Here is a 17,755-nt window from a genome sequence, read left to right as displayed (position 1 = left end):
TCTGTCATAACTGCTCCGGGCAAGGTCAACCCCAGGCACCTGACCATCTCCTCTTGAGCCCCTTTGGAGGCTTCAAGTGCATTTTCTTCCAGGTAGCTGCCCCAAGACCCACTCTGTACTTTTATTTTAGACAGGTTTACCAATACTTAATTTATTTACTGTAAAATTCAGCATTTTTAAGTGTGCGATTCACTACCTTTACCATATTACAAACTTGTGATCTGTCACCAGAGACAAAGTTTGGAACTTTTCCAGCATTGCTAGAAGATCCTCAGAAGGTTGTCAGTCAGTCCATAGCCCTCCTCCCTCCTCTAACCAGCCTCATTCTGGGAAATCACTAGTCTCTGCCTGCTTTCTCCATAAATTGGTCTACACTGGACATTTCATCTAAGTGGACATGTACGATATCTGATCTTTTGTGTCTGACCCCATTCATTTAGCATCATGTGTTTGAGGTTCATCCATATGGTAGCATGTGTCAATAATTTCCGTTTTTGTTGCTGAACAATGTCCCTCTATAGAGATATATCGCATTTACCAGTTGCTAATCAACATTTGGGTTTATTTGTCCATTCACCAGTTGATAATGAAATTTGGATTGTTTCCACCTTTTGGTTATTGTGAGTGATGCTGTTATGAACATTTGTGCACATATTTTTGTGTGGACATATGTTTTCATATCTCTTGGATAAATACCAGGAGTACAATTGGTGAGTCACATGTTACTTCTTTTGAGTAACTGGCAGACTGTTTTCTAAAGTGACTGTGCCATTTTCCTTCCTACCAGCAGCATTTTAGATCTTCATTCTCTCCAAGTCTTCAACAATACTTACTATTATCTGACTTTTTAGTTACATTTATCTAGCGATGTGAAATGGTGTCATATTCTCATTTTCATTTGCATTTCTGTGATTATATTGAACATCTTTTCATGTGATGTTTGGCCAGAGTAGATGATGCTTGGAGAGAGATGTATTCAAATCCTGTGTTCATTATTTGAGTTACATGTCTCCTCATTACTGAATCCTAAGAGTTCTTTGTATATTCTGGTAAAAGTTCTGTATCAGATAGTAGGACTGCAAATGTTGTTTCCTCATCTTTTCTTAAGTGTTTAATTTAAATGAAGCCTGGGTTATTAATTTCTTTTGTTGCTGATGGTTTTGGTGTATTATCTAACTTGAGAGATCACAAAAAACATACTTCTATTTTCTCCTAAGAGTTGTATAGCTTTTGCTTTTACATTAGGTCTGTGATCACCTTGTGGGTTGGTTTTCCTGTGTGGTGTGAGGTAGGGGTCCAACTCTTTGTTTTCCAGTTGTCCCAGCTGCCTCAGCCTGGAAAGGCTCTTCTCCTCTGGGCTCAGTGACCCCATGCCTTTTCCTTCACAGCTTTCAGTCTCTCCTTAGTCCCAACAGGCACTATACATTTAATAGTGCAAAACCGGAGTCATCAACCTATTCCTCCACCCCTGGCGCATACACTCTGTTTGTCTACCTCAGTACCACTGCTCATATACCAGATGCTAAGGTTTTTCTGGCTTCCTCCTCCTTTTTTTATGCTTCACTTTCACCCAGAGTTTAACTCCATGAATTTTACTTTTTTTTTTTTTTTTTTTTTTTGACAGGCAGAGTGGACAGTGAGAGAGAGAGAGAGAGAAAGGTCTTCCTTTTGCCGTTGGTTCACCCTCCAATGGCCGCCGCGGTAGGCGCACTGTGGCCGGCGCACTGCGCTGATCCGATGGTAGGAGCCAGGTGCTTCTCCTGGTCTCCCATGGGGTGCAGGGCCCAAGGACTTGGGCCATCCTCCACTGCACTCCCTAGCCACAGCAGAGAGCTGGCCTGGAAGAAGGGCAACCGGGATAGAATCTGGTGCCCCGACCGGGACTAGAACCTGGTGTGTCGGCGCCGCAAGGCGGAGGATTAGCCTAGTGAGCCACGGCGCCGGCCCATGAATTTTACTTTTTAAAGAATACTTTTCTGGATCATCTCCTTTTCTCCATATTTACTGTATTTGTTTTTGGTCTTTGTTATTTCTAACCTCAACCACTGCAGGGGCCTGTTGTGCCCTTTTCTGCCTTCCGTGCTGTCAACATTGGTATGGCCTTCCTGATGGGACCCGGATGTGATTGTGTCCATCCTGAGATTATTTCTGCTTTCAGATAGTGCGCACCTCCCTCAGGATGGATTCACACTCTGTTAACAGTGCATGCAAGGGTCGGCTTGTCCTGGCTGCCTCCTCCTTCCCAGCTTGACTCTTGTCTCATCTTCCCTGAGCACCTCTCTCCCTTTCCTCTACCTTATGTCCCCACCCCCTTACAGGGAGGGAGGAAGAGAGGAAGGAAGGTATGAAGAAAGAACAGGAGAGGAGGGGAAAAAAGAACCAAGGGCTTTGATTTCATGTATTTTTTTGAGAAATATAGAGAGAGAAGGATAGACAGAGCTCCCATCTGTTGGTTCACTCCCCCAAATGCCTGCAACAGCTGGAGCTGGGCAGGGTGGAAATTGAGGGCTGGGAATGCAGTCAGCTCTCCCATGTAGGTGACAGAAACCCAGTTACTTGAGTCATTCCCACTTCCTCCCAGGGTAGGAATTAATAGGAATTAAAAGGAAGCTAGAATCAGGAACTGGTGGAGCTGGGAGTCCAACCCAGGCACTTCCATGTGGGACACAGGTGTCTTGACCACTAGGCTAAAGGCCTGTTCCTCTTCCATGCCTTTGCACAAGCTGACCCATAAACATTTCCACATGCTTTCCTGTTTGATGAGCATTTTAAAATATAGTCCAGGCAATATCTTTTGGGAGAGGCTGTTCTCAGTTCCCAGCAAACCCCTGCCTGAAGTGGTGTAGGGGGCCCTTATCTGAATATGACTTCCATCCTCACATACCTCTGTTACCCGTCATTATCATGCTACAGTGTGATCCCTTACTTTCTTGTGTGTCTCAGCCCCTGGATGGTGAGCTGCCTGAGGTGCATCCCAGTCCTATCTCCTGCAGCTCTGCCACAAGTGGAGAAACACTTATGTACTTAGTGGCAGAATAAACAAACACTGCTTGGAATTCTGCCTTGGAGAAAAGCATCTCGAAGTAATGCATATTTTTTTTCTCCTCTAGGCCAGTTTTGTTGCATCTGGAAATAGAACAGATATTTCCTTGGATGATCCAAATTTCTGGCAGAAGTGGGCTAAGAAGGCTGAATTGGATATTGACGCCTTAAATGGGAGGGTGAGTGAGAAGGCCTGTTCAAATGCCTGTCTGATCTAACCCATAGCCACTCTTCCAGAAGTTTCAAGTGTATCTGCTCTTTTGTTAGAACAACCTGGTTATTGACACTCCAAGAGTGAGAAAACAGACCAGGCTGTACAGCGCAGTAAAAGAAGATGAACTGATGGAGTTTTCAGACTTGGAAAGTGATTCCGAAGAAAAGCCTTGTGCCAAGCCACGGCGGCCCCAGGATAAGTCACAGGGCTATGCGCGGAGCGAGTGTTTCAGGGTAGAGAAGAATCTGCTTGTTTACGGGTAAGTCAGCTCACTCTGTCAAGTGCAATTGTATGTTGACAGTAGTTAGACTTCCCAGGTGGTGTAGAAAAACTGTGCCTGGATTTGGGTTTGTGTGGCTCGCCCTCGTGCGGTCAAATGGATGCCTCTGAGGAAAGTTTGTGAGGTGGGGTGGCTGGGTTAAAGTGTTCTAAGTCTTTCAGATCCTCTCAGATTTGGGGAGGTCATCTGAGGTTAGTGGCTCTGTTTTGTGCCTTCTCACATCCAAATTTATTTGTTGATTATTAGTAACTCAGGACAAGGTCTCAAAATTACAAAATCTCCGACTATAGTCATCTTTTTTCTGCTGTACGAAATTGTCAAAGACAATTAATATCACTTGTTATGCTCTTTCTCCCAGTGCATCTGACACATGAATGGGCATTTGAACTTTGTAAAAGTGTTGTGTTTCTCCTGCTGGACTGCAGGTTCCACCTCTAGTTCATCTCTAAATCATGCAGCAACCCACACAGCACTTTCAGTAAATGTCTGAGTTAGTAAAGTTTTCTAGCAGATCACAGCTGTAAGGAAATATAATTGTTATTGGGAAAAAAAAAAAAAAGACCAACTGCCCCCAAAGCAGTCTTTCTGCAGCTCTCTGTAGGATTTCTGCAGGATGTCCTATCTTTGATTTCTTTCTGTGGATCACCAGTAGTTTCCAAGTGAACACAGACATGTGTTTACATGGCATTCAGAACTCTTAACTAGTCCTTGTCTATCTTATTGGTTCTTTACTAAGGGAAGTCCAAGCTTCTGTTGGGAGGGACCCTTCCTGTACTTCAGCGTGCTATGCTATGTCTCGTGTATCTTTGTACAAACTTTTCCCACTTCCTAGAGCAACCCTTTCCGCATCTCCCATGTGCACAACACAGACCTCATCTGTCTCACATCTGCTCTCCTGGGACAGCTAACATAGGCATCACCTTTACACTCTGGCCTGTGCTTTCCATCATGCTTATAGCATTGTTTTATGCCTTGAGGTTACCTGCTTCTCCTGCTAGTTTCCCAGCTCCATGAAGAAAGGTGCTCTGTGTTTGTATCCTAAGTGCATAGTGTGCTGTGAGCACACAGTTAGTGCTGAATGAATGTTTATGGCAGCAGTGAAGTTCAGCAGGAGCCCATCATCTGCACAAGCCAGACGTCCTCTCCTGTCTCTGTTTATGGGGGACAGAGACTCTTCCCCAACCTTTAGCCCTCTGCTGTTTCCACCTGCTTCCACGTTTCAACTTGATGATCAGAACTGAGGGCTTTGTTGGTATCTTTGAAAATGTGATGCATTAATAACACCTGGAGTAAAGAAGTATGCTTAGGGCATCTTGTCTTTCAGTCAAGCCCTTCTCTCCGGCGCAGTCATCACTGTGTACTGAGCACCCATTATGTTCTGGCACTGTGCCAGGATACTCTCAGACACTAGGGTTAACTGCTGCGAGCAGCCCAGGCATAACTGAAGGCTGGCGGGCGAGCCAGCAGAACTGGTGGTGACCTGAGATGAGGCTGGGCCAGGGCAGCTCTCGGGTCTCTGCTGATGGAGCATGGAAGCACATCTTCTCACCTAAGAGAGGCAGCTGGGTGTCATCCCCCCACCTCCTGGGCTAGGAGTAAAGAACTAAAGGTGATCTGTACAGTCTGACTTGACAGCGTGAGTCAGCCAGGGTAGGAGGAAGGGTTGAGGTTTGGGACAGGAGAAGAGTGCTGGAGAGAGAGCAGTGTGTCCAGGGCCGAGAGGTGACAGCCAGTCTTGTCGTTGGAAGAACTGGAAGAAGTTTACAAGAGCCAGAAAGGATTGGGGGTGTGGCAAGAAAGCAGGCTAGGGCAAAAGGCAAGGCCTAAAAAGTGACACAGCTGTCTGTTGTCACAGAAGGTCAGGGAGGGGCTCTTTGCACCATGAGCCTTTCCTAATGGCTTAGTCCCCGTCACCTGAGGCGGGGCGGGGCCTGGTTTCCCTCCCCCTCACCGTGTTCCACAATTCCCAGATGAAACATCTCATCAGCATTTAGCCTGGGATTAGAATATGGACTAGGTTCCAGATTTAGCAGCATTTTGTTTGGTTCTTCCCTGGGTCCTTTCTCCTGTCCACCTCTACCAGGGCCAGAAAGTAGGTCGAACATCTTTCCCATGTGGGTCCTTGTATGTAGCAATTACCACTCCCTGTTACAAAAGCAGCCTCAAAGCTTCTTACAGTCTCACCAGGTACTGTGGCATCCCTTTGAGGTGGGTTGGTGCAACCGTACTCTCTAGCAGCTCATCCTTGGTTATGGAGTAGTCACAACTGCCTCGAGTCGCCTTTTGTCTCAGACAGTAGGCTGGCATCGAAACACACAGGACATGACCGAGTGAACCAGGTCCCCAGGTTGCATTCATATCCTGAAAATGGAGACCCAGCCCACCTCTGCCTGGTGGGAAAGCCAGTGTTAGCTGTGTGGGTGTTACTACTTCAGTGAAGTTCAACACTTGCACTTTGGGATAGTTAGCTGGTGGCCCACTGTGTAAGGGGCTGTGTTTATCTCTTGCACTCCAGATTGCTTTTGTATCACCTGGTATAAAAATATTACTAGTTAAGATCCAAACTCAAAGACAGCATCTGCATACTCAATATTTCCTTTTCAGTTGGGGACGGTGGACAGATATCCTTTCCCACGGACGCTACAAACGTCAGCTCACCGAGCAAGATGTCGAAACCATCTGCAGAACCATCTTGGTGTACTGTCTTAATCATTACAGAGGGGATGAGAATATCAAAAGCTTCATCTGGGATCTGATCACGCCCACAGCTGATGGCCAGACTCGAGCCTTGGTCAATCATTCCGGTAGGTCTGGTTTCACGCCTGTTGTGCTTCGGGGTCACAAAGAGCCCGGAAACCTCTGTGACACACTCTGATAGAGATGTGGCAAATGGCCTGTATTACTTCCCTGCCTCACACATTAAGATGTCTGACTCTGACACTATAATTTGAAGTGTAAAAGGCTTCCATAACGACGCTGCTGCTGCTTCTAGGTTTGTCAGCCCCGGTGCCGAGGGGAAGGAAGGGGAAGAAGGTGAAGGCCCAGAGCTCGCAGCCGGTGGTGCAGGATGCCGACTGGCTGGCCAGCTGCAACCCAGACGCCCTGTTCCAGGAGGACAGCTACAAAAAGCACCTGAAGCACCACTGTAACAAGTACGTGACCGGAGCGTGGACGGACACAGGCTACTTCCTCTTCTTTAAAATAACGTATATTATTGAGACTATTGAGCTGTGTAATTACTTCCTTTGGACAGCCTTCCTGTTTTTCATGAAATATGCCAAGTCATAGGAGAGCATACTTTTAGGTGACTGATTATTTCTTTAATGTGGTAAAAGATATATTACACGATTTTTATCATTTTAACCCTCTCTGAGTGGCGTTACTCTCACACCATGCTACGTATTCACCACCACTGTCTGTGCCCGCCACTTTCACCTTTCCTGGTGTAAGCTCTGTACCCACTAAATAATAGCCTTCCCACCCGCTAGCCCCTGGCAACCACCATTCTGTGTTCTTTTTCTGTTCATTTGTGTGTTCTGGTATCACATGAGTTTCTGAACTCATGCAATATTTGTCTTTCTGTGCCTGGCTGATTTCACTTAGCATGGTGTTTTCCAGGTTTGTCCATGTTGCTTCTAGTGACTGAGTAGTATTCATTGCGCGCGCATCATGTTTTGTTTAGTCTTTCCTCTGTTGATGGACACGTGAGTGGTTTTCACCTTTGGCTGTTTTGAGTAATGCTGCTGTGCACATTGCAGCGGACTAGTTTTTAGCCCATTTATGTTAGAAAAGTGCCGTCAGCCTTATGGTCCCACCTTCAGCCGCTTTCACTGAAAGGACTGGGGAGTTTGTGTAGTGTTTTGCCTAATAATGTCTCAGTTCCTGGGTCCAGTCTTCCTACCTATGAGCTTAGCATCATATTCCTTACCTTTATTTCCAGAAACCAATGCTAGGTAATTGAAGAATATCGACTCTATAGTTACTTCATTCTTAGAGCTGTGTTGACTGCATGTTAAAGTAACATCAGAAGATGTTGGTTGTTTCCTTAGCCTGAATGTGCATTTTTCAGTATTGGTAATACAGGCAGCAACGCTACTGAGCAGCTCTACCACGTATGACCTTGGGCATGCTACTCAGCTGCTTTAGGACTGACTTCCCTTGTGAGTCAAAAAGTAGCAGCATGACACAGGTATTTCACCAAGCTGCAGTTAAGATGCCTGTGTCTCATATCGGGATGCCTGGGCCTGATTCTTGGCTCTAGCTCCCAATTCTAGCTTCCTGCTAATGTGGACCCTCCAAGGCAGTGATGGTGGCTCAGATAATTGGGTTGCTACATGAAAGACCTAGATTACATTCCCAGTTCCTGGCTTTATCCCAGGCCCAGCCGTGGCCATTGTGGGTATTTGAGGACTAAGCCAGCAAATGGAAGCTCTCGTTCTCTCTCCACCTCCCTCTGTCTGTCTCTCTCTCTCTTTCTCTCTCTCTCTCGCTCTGCTTCTCAAAAAAAAAAAAAAAGAGGGGGAAGGACCAATGTCTGAGCACATAACTGCCCATTTGGCAAAAGAGTTTTATGTGGATGATCTGTTTGAATTGTCTAAGATAACTAGTGTTGTTTTATTACCATTTAACTGACAAGGAAGCTGAGACTCCAGTCAAAAAACCCATTGGAGATTCCTCAGCTGGTTAAGGGGCAGACCTAGGTTTGATCCTGAGAGCAGACACAAGCAGTGCCCTTGTTCTTGACCACCGTGCTCCCCTCACCACCTCATCTCAGAAGTCTGCCTCTTCCTTGTGGCTCTGATGAGAAGCCTGGGAGTCTTCAAAGCTCTTACTCAAACCATTTTGGTATTTCAGAAACACACTACTGATGTGACATAATAGTTCCCTAAAATCCTACGCCACTTAAAACTGTTAGAAAATTCCTGTGTCCTTATGGTATATGTAAACATCAGGTCAATAGCTTTCTGAATTGTGGATTCAAACAAATGAAGTGGTTTAGTGAGACAACAGGGGCTCCTGTTCAGCGATGCCGGTGTGGTGGTGGTGGTGGCTTTCAATTTCTGTTCTACTGTCAGTGCCAGACTTCCATAGGGTACCCTCCCTAATAACTACGTGAGAAGTAATGGGTTATCTCTATGCCTCTCCACTCACGCTCACAAGAAGGCTATTGATGCTCAGTTGTCTGTTCCTAGTATGTCATACCTTAAGATTTTTATCAGTATCTTAAGTGAGGAATTGTTAATGATTGTTTCTGTGGAAATGAGATCTACATTGAGCAACATTCTAGAATAACTGGCCACTTTTCTGCACAAGTTTCAAGATCGTGCGGGACAGGACAGTCCAGTCCATGCATGGTCCTGGACTGAAGGCTGGGCCAGAAAATGGTCAGTAGTGGGACAGGCGAAGACAGGTGAGGAAGGTCCAAGGATTTGTTAGCAACAGTGTCTGCCCCCTCTACAGAGGCCATGTCCTGGTCATCTTTTTGTCTTCCCTGTGGCTGGCTAGCATAGTACATTTCAAAGGGGATTCAACTTGCTAGCGGCACTGGTTTGAATTTTTTCTTTTAGAGGAAAACTACACGTAGCTAAAATTCCTCCTACAGTGCCAGTCTTTGTCTTTTACCAAAGGAAGGGAAAGTATTAGGCTCCTTGTGACCATCTTGAGTTTTACTCCGAATAATGAAGAATCCATGCAAAGCTGTGGCGTTGCCTTTGGAAGTATCCTTTCTGAACATTTTTCTGTGAGTAGGGGCTGGCCTTCAATTCTTCTCTAACAGAAGTACAAGCCATGGAGGCCCATTGTGTCACTTTCCCTCTGTTGGCTCATTGTGGTATAGTGTTTAATGCTGTGTGTTTATCAAAAGAAAAAATTGGAAAAAAACTAAAATGAGTCATCCGAAGTGGTTGCTTGCTTTGGTGTACAGTGAGATATTTGAGACTTAGCCTGTCCGGATCCTGTATGGACCATGAGTACCTATCCATATGTGTTTTGATGAAGCTGCTCCTCATTGTTATTTTTACTTTTTGAAGGACAGTGATTGCCATGTCTTAAAAGATAGTATGAGTGTTCTGTGCTCAAGGTAATCTCTTTGACCTTGGAAATGTCACCTCTTCTATAGCCATCAGATTTATAAAAGACAGATGTATTTGTTTTTTTGAAAGGCAGAGTGACAGAGGGGGAGAGACACATCTTCTACTTGCTGGATCACTCCCCAAGTGCCTGAAACAGCCAAAGCTGGGCCAGGCTGAGAACAGGAGCCTGGAACTCCACCTGGATCTCTCACATGGGTGGTGGGAACCCAAGTACTTATGCCATCATCTGCCGCCTCCCAGGCACTTTAGCAGGAAACTGGATCAGAAGTGGAGTTGGGACCCAGTCCCAGGCACTGTGATATGGGATGCAGGCATTCCAAATGGTAGCTTGACTCACTGCACCACAACCACCCCCCTATCAATTTTGAGTTCATAAATTGGAAATTACAACTTTTCCCACTTAATCATAGGGTAATCATGAAGATCAAATGAGCCAATATATGTAAATATGATACATTGGTTATAGAGTATTCCACATTATATGATGGAATTGTTCTGCTAGGGAAACAGAGCTTGCTCTTATACTTTACTCATGTCAACAAAGTCATCTTCAGTGTCAGCCCTGAGCTGATCAATCCTGGGCTGTCCAGCAAGGCAGGTGAGATTTGAATAGACCTAGGTCTTTGGGATTGACCAGGTGGATCTCACTGAATGAACTGTGTTTTAGCTGTTGAGGAAATCAAGGAGGATTGAAAACTGGTTCCTAGATAAGTCCAAGATTTTTTTAAAAAAATGAATTTCTTGAAATGGCTAAGAATGTCAAAGAATTGGACACATTTTAATCTTTTAATGTTCTATTATTTTTTAAGCTACAACTTGGGTTCCCAGGTGATATCAACTACAAGGAATAAAAATGTAGAATATTCCTTAAGGGAGAAGAGGCAGGACCCACCTTCTACCCACCCTCATCACCAGCTTCCTTCTCAGAAGTAAAGTTGTATAATCTGAAAAACCTGACATTCCATATTGAGGGTTTATTGTAAGGTAGTAAAACCAGATTTTATATCTCGTTTATTCCTACAACTTCTGATGTGCTTCCAAAAATGGTATTAAGGCAGCAGCTGAGGAAATTTTATGAGATAATGAAGCAGAACAGTTACTGAAAGCCATCTGCTCAGTTGTTTACAAACTTGCTTCAATACTTCAGAGGCAATGGTAGGGGACGTGTCTAAACTTCACAAGCTGCACTAGGTAGAACTAAATGAAGTGCGCCTGGGCTGTGCTGAGCTCGGGCCCTCTCTGTGCAGTGTGAGCCGTTGCCAGGCAGGCCTGTTGGAAGCCAGCAGAAAGCACCACACAGAGGTGATTATGTGCCACCATCTGTCACGCTTCAAGCCTACCATACAGCATGGCTAATCAGCCTTGGCAGGATGATGGATGAACAGCAGCAGCTGCCAAAAGCCACTGTTGGCAAACAGTCCTGAAGTTAAGAACTTTCCCCCCTCTGTCTTCCTCTCCAGGGTCCTGCTGCGTGTCCGCATGCTGTACTACCTACGACAAGAAGTTATAGGAGACCAGGCAGATAAGATCTTAGAGGGTGCTGACTCAAGGTTGGTGCAAGTGCACACGTTTGTTCTCTCCCTCTGTGAGATAATCCAGGTAGTGGGGAAATAGCGTGCATTGTGTTCTAGAGCCCTCACAGACCATTAGTAACTCATCTCCTTTTTTTTTGCATCTTGAATGTGGTGTTTGTCCTGTGAGCTTGGGGATGTTATTAGAATCAGGAAAAGGCTGCTTGTGTGTATGTTTAAGAGGTGTGAACTCAATTACTGGTGTTCTGAGATGACTTTTTAAATGGGGCACCATGTAATGAAGCTCATTTCTGGTCGTGACTGAGGGCGACTGACTTGTGCCCTTTCTTTTAACCTTCACTGGTTCCTCTGCACCATGCACAGGTTTTTCTTTGTGGGAGAGAGCACGTCTGAGTGTATGTGTCACCATCATTACTTGGAATGCTTTCTGAATACTACTACTACTTCTAAATATTGTTCAAATGGTTGTCTTTTTAGTGAAGCAGATGTTTGGATCCCTGAACCTTTCCATGCGGAAGTTCCTGCAGATTGGTGGGATAAGGAGGCAGATAAATCCCTCTTAATTGGAGTGTTCAAACATGGTAAGTGACGGTTCTGTTTGAATACATCTCGACTGCATGGCTTTGTCTCCATGTAGAACTCCCTGTGTACTCTTTTCCAAAGTCATAATATTAATGAGGACAGTTCCAAAGGACTCTTGGCGTCTACCATTTTCCTGTACTAAAAATCTAATATGAACTGTAAATATCAGATGCTGTTTTTGAATGTTTGTTGAGTATTTGAGACGAAAACATTTCTTTCTTGGCTGTAAATAAAACCCAAACCATATTTGTTTTAAAAATAGCCAAGTTGTACTATAGCTCTCCCTAAACTTTGCTTCCAGCGCAGCTTCTCTTGCTAACTCTGCCAACCAGTGTCAAAGTGGACGGTGGGCTTAACCTCTGCTATTAATCTGTACAAGTGCCTCCTGGGCTTTGTTCCAAGCAATATTTCACAAATGTCAGTGCTGAGAACTCGCGGCTCCCTTGAGTGGGATGCAGCCTTGTTAACTTTGAAAGGCTGGGGATGCAGAACTGGCATGATATATACAGTGAGCGATTCCTGATTATAATCCCAATTCTCTGGAGGTCGCGGAGGTATTCTCAGCAGCCCAGCCTGACTAAAGGGGAGAATGATGGCTTATAAAACCTTTCATGATTACAGTTTGGCTTGCGGCTCTACAGCAGTTAGGAGCAGTGTGTTGTAGTACACATCCTAATTGAATTGTGCTGTTCTGCCTGTGTACTGCAGCCGTGTTTGGTGAGCTCAGCCTCAAAATCATTTTCCCGCAGTGCACTGTTGGGATCTGCCATTTTCCATCTAGTCAACTTGGGCAGTCAAAAAGCAAATTGCAGTTTGAAAACCATAGAGAGAACAGTGTCATCTTACTGACATGCATCATCCTAAACTTAATAAGACAGGTTCGCTGGCCTTACGTATATGGGGATTTTTCACCCAGCCGTGCGAGTTCCTGCAGGACTGAAGCTATTCATGAGGAGGATGGGGGTGGACACGGAGCACCCCTGCAGAGGTCATAAAGGAACATTATGAAGCCTTTTAAATGTCAAGCAAAATTAGATCTTGGGAAAAATAGGGTCAGAAATCCTCTCAGGCATCTTACAGTTGTTCTGAAGCTGTTTTTCTGTTGGTATTGGTGATAATTCTGATAATATCCCTGAAGTATAAGTTGCCCCCCTCCCCAAACCTTCCCTGGAAGAAGCATCCCATAGAACATTCGATTGAAACAAGGCCTGTGAAGTCCAACGTGGCTGAAAATCTTTCCTGAGAAACAAACTTGGTGTGTTGTGGCAAAGCTGTGATTTTGACAGTGACGGCGCCTTTCTTTGTCTCTGTGTGCGTCCTCTGTGGGCTGGTGGGCATGGCACAGGCTACGAGAAGTACAATTCTATGCGAGCTGACCCCGCACTGTGCTTTCTGGAACGAGTTGGTATGCCGGATGCCAAGGCCATAGCTGCCGAGCAGAGAGGAACAGACATGCTAGCAGATGGCGGTGACGGGTAAGAAGGACATTTTAAAATTTTAATAAACTTTATGTCAGTATCACTTCTCTTGGCAAGGTTCAGTTCTTAACACTGTGCTGTGCGTTAGACTGCATCCTATTTGAACTTCACTGATGTTTACCAGCATACACTATCTGGATATTATAATGACCATTTAAACAAAATGTATTTTCTAGATAAGTGGAAACATGTTTGTTTTTTCTAAGTGTCATCCTGTCTTGGCTGCATGTTTTAAATACTGATAGAGCCACTTTTGATGTCAGACCTAGAATTTAAAAAGTAGCATACCTCAGGTTGTAACCCTTTTCCACTCCTCTTTCCCTCTCTTGCTTATCAAAGTAATTTCAACAAATTCTTTTAAATTTTACATAGGGGAGAATTTGATAGAGAAGATGAAGACCCAGAATATAAACCAACGAGAACGCCATTCAAAGATGAAATAGATGTAAGAACTGGAGTATATTGACTTTTATGGCACCATTAAAATATTATGTGCCTATATAAGAATTGTTAATCTTTATAGATAATGGCCTTTTCTTTAAATGAGAAAGCAAAATGAGACTCCACATTGAAATAGTTCTGTTTCTTGCTTTGCTTTCAAGGAATTTGCAAATTCTCCTCCAGATGATAAGGATGAATCCATGGAAATACACGCCACAGGTAAGGCCCCTGAAAGGCACATGGAGGAGAAGAGATGTGTGCCATGCACTCCTCACCCAGGGCTGGCACTGCGCCTTTGGTGGAGTCTCACACATCAGTTCTTTTACACTGGCCCACCCCTGTTGGCGAATAATTTTAATTCTTGTTTATGGTTGGGTTTTCATTACATTGAATTTCTTTGATAGAATAACTTACCTTTTACAAAAGGAAATTAATTTGTTTGTATTTTATAGTGAAAAATTGGTTAGTGAAAAATTTCAAACATCTTTAAAAATCTAACTCTTGGAGTAGCAGCAGTTGACAAGTATCTGAAATACTGCCGGTTGGTTTAGAATATTGACCTTTGACCTAACGTAAGGTCATCAGACAACAATGACATCCTGGTTTTTTATGTTCCAGGGTTGTTGTTGTGAGTCCTTTGTGGGGAGAGCACTGTTATAATGTAGTCCATGGTACAAAGTGTTTATAAAAGAGTGATAAACAGTCCCCACAAGGAATAACAAAAAGAAACAAAGTAACAAAAAGAAAAAAGTTATAATGAATTCCATATGAATATTATTCTTTACTTATGGTTTTAAAAGAAGGGCACTGAGATGCCCTTTCCCACACTGTCATTTGAATGTTAATGAGTCATCCTGTTTTGTTGGAAAATCCTGAGTATTGCAAGATTGCAGCGACGCATTTCAAAAGTATTTTTTCCACTTCCCCAGGCAAGCACAGTGAGAGTAATGCTGAGTTAGGCCAACTTTACTGGCCTAACACTTCAACCCTGACTACACGTCTGCGCCGGCTCATTACTGCCTATCAGCGCAGCTATAAAAGGCAACAAATGAGGCAAGAGGCCCTAATGAAGACTGACCGGCGCAGACGGCGGCCCCGGGAGGAAGTGAGAGCGCTGGAGGCGGAAAGGGAAGCTATTATATCTGAAAAACGGCAAAAGTGAGTGCCTTCAGGGTTTCCCTCAACTTCCTGGTACGTTCCCCTCTTCCCAGCTCTTGCAGTCCCACAAAACACAGGCACTGCATCAAAGCTAGTGTCCCCCCAGAGAATGGACCAGTCCATCTCCCTGACCCCACTAAAGATCCATCTGGAAGGCTGGGGCACATAGGAGGATGAACAGTAAACCCGAAGCCTTTTTCCTCAAGCCCGATGTCTTCTTTCTGACAGGTGGACAAGAAGAGAAGAGGCTGACTTTTACCGCGTGGTGTCCACCTTTGGGGTCATTTTTGACCCCGTGAAGCAGCAGTTTGACTGGAACCAATTTCGAGCCTTTGCCAGACTTGACAAAAAGTCTGATGAGAGTTTGGAGAAGTACTTCAGTTGTTTTGTGGCCATGTGTAGGCGAGTGTGTCGAATGCCGGCGAAGCCAGATGATGGTAGGTATACTTAGTAGCGGAGTTCTCTGCTAAAAGGCCAGGCAGGTGCAAGTGGGAAGGTGTGCAGGACCCTGCAGTGCTTCCCGAGTAAACGCAAGTGCTTCTGTGTTCCAGAGCCGCCTGACCTCTCCTCCCTGATCGAGCCGATCACAGAGGAGCGAGCCTCCAGAACTCTATACCGCATCGAGCTGCTGCGGAAGATCCGCGAGCAGGTCCTGCACCACCCACAGCTCGGGGAGAGGCTGAAGCTCTGCCAGCCGAGCTTGGACTTGCCCGAGTGGTGGGAGTGCGGGAGGCATGACCGAGATCTGCTGGTGGGCGCTGCTAAACACGGGGTCAGTCGGACGGATTATCACATCCTCAATGACCCCGAGCTGTCCTTCTTGGATGCACATAAAAACTTTGCTCAGAATAGAGGGGCAGGTAATATATCTTCCTTGAACCCGCTGGCAGTTGGATTTGGCCAAACCCCGCCTGTCATCTCATCGGCTCACATTCAAGATGAAAAGGTCGCGGAACAAGCTGAGGGCAAAGCAGAGGAGCCCGAAAGCTCGGCTGCCAAGGAGAAGCCTGATGTGAAAGAAGAAGAAGAGGAAGGCGACAGCGGGGGCAAGGACAGCAAGCAGGAGTGTGAGGCTGAGGCCAGCTCTGTGAAAAGCGAGCTGAAAGGGGGCGAGGGCAGTGCAGACCCTGGGTCCAAGTCTGTCTCAGAGAAAGGTTCTGAAGAGGACGAAGAAGAAAAGCTGGAAGATGATGATAAGTCAGAAGAGTCCTCCCAGCCTGAAGGTAATGCCTGGCCTCTTGGATCTTTCTGCTGATTGTGCAGCAACTCACCAAAGAATGCCTTGCTCTCATGTAGCATAACAAGTTCTTCTGTAAAGGGGTGATTTCAGTTATGTTTAAATATGTGCTTTGCCCTGACATATTATAGCACGAAAACATGGTATTTCAAGCAACGTAAACTCTTAAGTAGAGCTATATGCACACATTAGTAGCATCTGGTTTAAGGATCAAGATTGCTATAACTGGCACAGAGTAAAAATAAGGCATCACTTTGTGCCATCCTGCTGTTGCTGGGACCTTCACCTTCAGCCAAAACCTCAGCTCTTTTTCCAGTGCACAAGAACATTGGCTCTGGGGCCAGCATTGTGGTGTAGCGAGTAAAGCTGCCACCTGCAATGCGGGATGTCATTTTGAGTCCAGGCTGTTCCACCTCCAGTCCAGCTCCCTGGTAATGGCCTGGGAGAGCGGTGGAAGATGGCCCAAGTCTCTGGGCCCCTGTACCCACATGGGAGACCCAGAGGAAGCTCCTGGCTTCAGCCTGGCCCACCACCAGCCTTTGTAGAGTGAACTAGCAGATGGAAGATATCTCGCTCTTTCTCTCTCTCTCTCTGTAACTCTAAATTTCAAATAACAAATCTTTAAAAAAAATGGCTCTTGGTTGGCTTTCTGCCTCCCTTAAGATTTACTTGACTCATGCCAAATGGCTAGTGATGTAACCTTTCTAAATCTCTGCTTCTCATCTATAAAATGGAAGTAGCACCTGCTGCATTCAAAGGCCATTGCAAACTTTAGACAACTCAGATTTTTTAAATGCCCAGTACCATCTAGCCATGGTAGGTACTCAATAAAATGGAGCGAACTGATATTCAAAATTTTAATTGTATCCTTTCTCAACTTTGGTTTCACTAGTATTCTGGTGGTGAGTAACGCACATTAACTCATTTCTCAGCAGGAGCTGTCTCTCGAGGGAAGAATTTTGATGAAGAAAGCAATGCTTCCATGAGCACTGCTAGGGATGAAACCCGAGATGGATTCTACATAGAGGACGGAGATCCGTCAGTAGCCCAGCTCCTTCATGAAAGAACTTTTGCCTTCTCATTTTGGCCTAAGGTTGGCAGGTTTTTTGTTTTGTTTTGTTTTTTGTGTTTTGTTTTGTTTTGCTCACCAAGACAGAATGGGGTGGAGGAAATCATTCTGGCTTGATGTTTGACACAGTATATGAAGACTCTAGATTTTTTTTCACATGTTTTTAAAAGATCATCTAGAAAAGCCCAAAGAAAAACACCTGTAGGATACTTTTGTCTTGTGGTAGGAAAGATAATGGGAGACAGGGGTCATAAGAAACAGAACTGTTTGTGTACATAGATCTTTGGCTCCTTGTGGTTTTTTAGGTTAGTCCTCCAAAGTTCTTGTCCAGTGTAATCTATGGATTATTGTTTTAGTGAATTCATCCTTTGGCAAAGTAAGATGTGTGGACCTTAAAATTTTTTTTTGATCTGAAGCAAAGCTTTCAGATTTTAGACAGCTTCTTATATTTGGAAGTCTACCATCTTCCTAGCTCAGGAGAGTGTGGGCTGTTGGCCCATTTGCTCCAATACATTAAGACATAATCCCAAATGTAGTTATTTGTAACCAAAGGCAAAATGGAAATTGCTTTTTTGGCTAAATAGCATAATTTCATAATAAAGCCCTATGTAATTTGGGTCTGTTTTTCAG

At 44.8% G+C, this 17,755-nt stretch overlaps 1 protein-coding gene across 7 annotated transcripts in view; it reads left to right on the top strand.

Annotated features, from left to right (window-relative positions):
* The window catches only part of CHD7 (chromodomain helicase DNA binding protein 7), a 201,994-nt gene that overhangs the window by 173,268 nt on the left and 10,971 nt on the right, over positions 1 to 17,755 (top strand). For 6 of the 7 annotated variants that reach the window (XM_062188457.1, XM_062188456.1, XM_062188450.1 and 3 more), the window contains 13 exons: positions 3,111 to 3,221; positions 3,310 to 3,515; positions 6,141 to 6,340; positions 6,529 to 6,688; positions 11,089 to 11,178; positions 11,638 to 11,741; positions 13,088 to 13,217; positions 13,593 to 13,665; positions 13,823 to 13,880; positions 14,591 to 14,819; positions 15,048 to 15,256; positions 15,371 to 16,042; positions 16,989 to 17,149. In XM_062188457.1, the coding sequence (XP_062044441.1) occupies positions 3,111 to 3,221; positions 3,310 to 3,515; positions 6,141 to 6,340; positions 6,529 to 6,688; positions 11,089 to 11,178; positions 11,638 to 11,741; positions 13,088 to 13,217; positions 13,593 to 13,665; positions 13,823 to 13,880; positions 14,591 to 14,819; positions 15,048 to 15,256; positions 15,371 to 16,042; positions 16,989 to 17,149 (2,403 nt within the window). The remainder of the gene's footprint in view (positions 1 to 3,110; positions 3,222 to 3,309; positions 3,516 to 6,140; positions 6,341 to 6,528; positions 6,689 to 11,088; positions 11,179 to 11,637; positions 11,742 to 13,087; positions 13,218 to 13,592; positions 13,666 to 13,822; positions 13,881 to 14,590; positions 14,820 to 15,047; positions 15,257 to 15,370; positions 16,043 to 16,988; positions 17,150 to 17,755) is intronic. The other variant, XM_062188454.1, reaches the window with a different exon arrangement.

The sequence above is a fragment of the Lepus europaeus genome, chromosome 4 (genome assembly GCF_033115175.1).
Source record: "Lepus europaeus isolate LE1 chromosome 4, mLepTim1.pri, whole genome shotgun sequence".
NCBI classification, from domain to species: Eukaryota; Metazoa; Chordata; class Mammalia; order Lagomorpha; family Leporidae; genus Lepus; species Lepus europaeus.
Note: the sequence above shows the minus strand (reverse complement) of the source record. Positions and strands in the feature narration are given on the sequence as shown.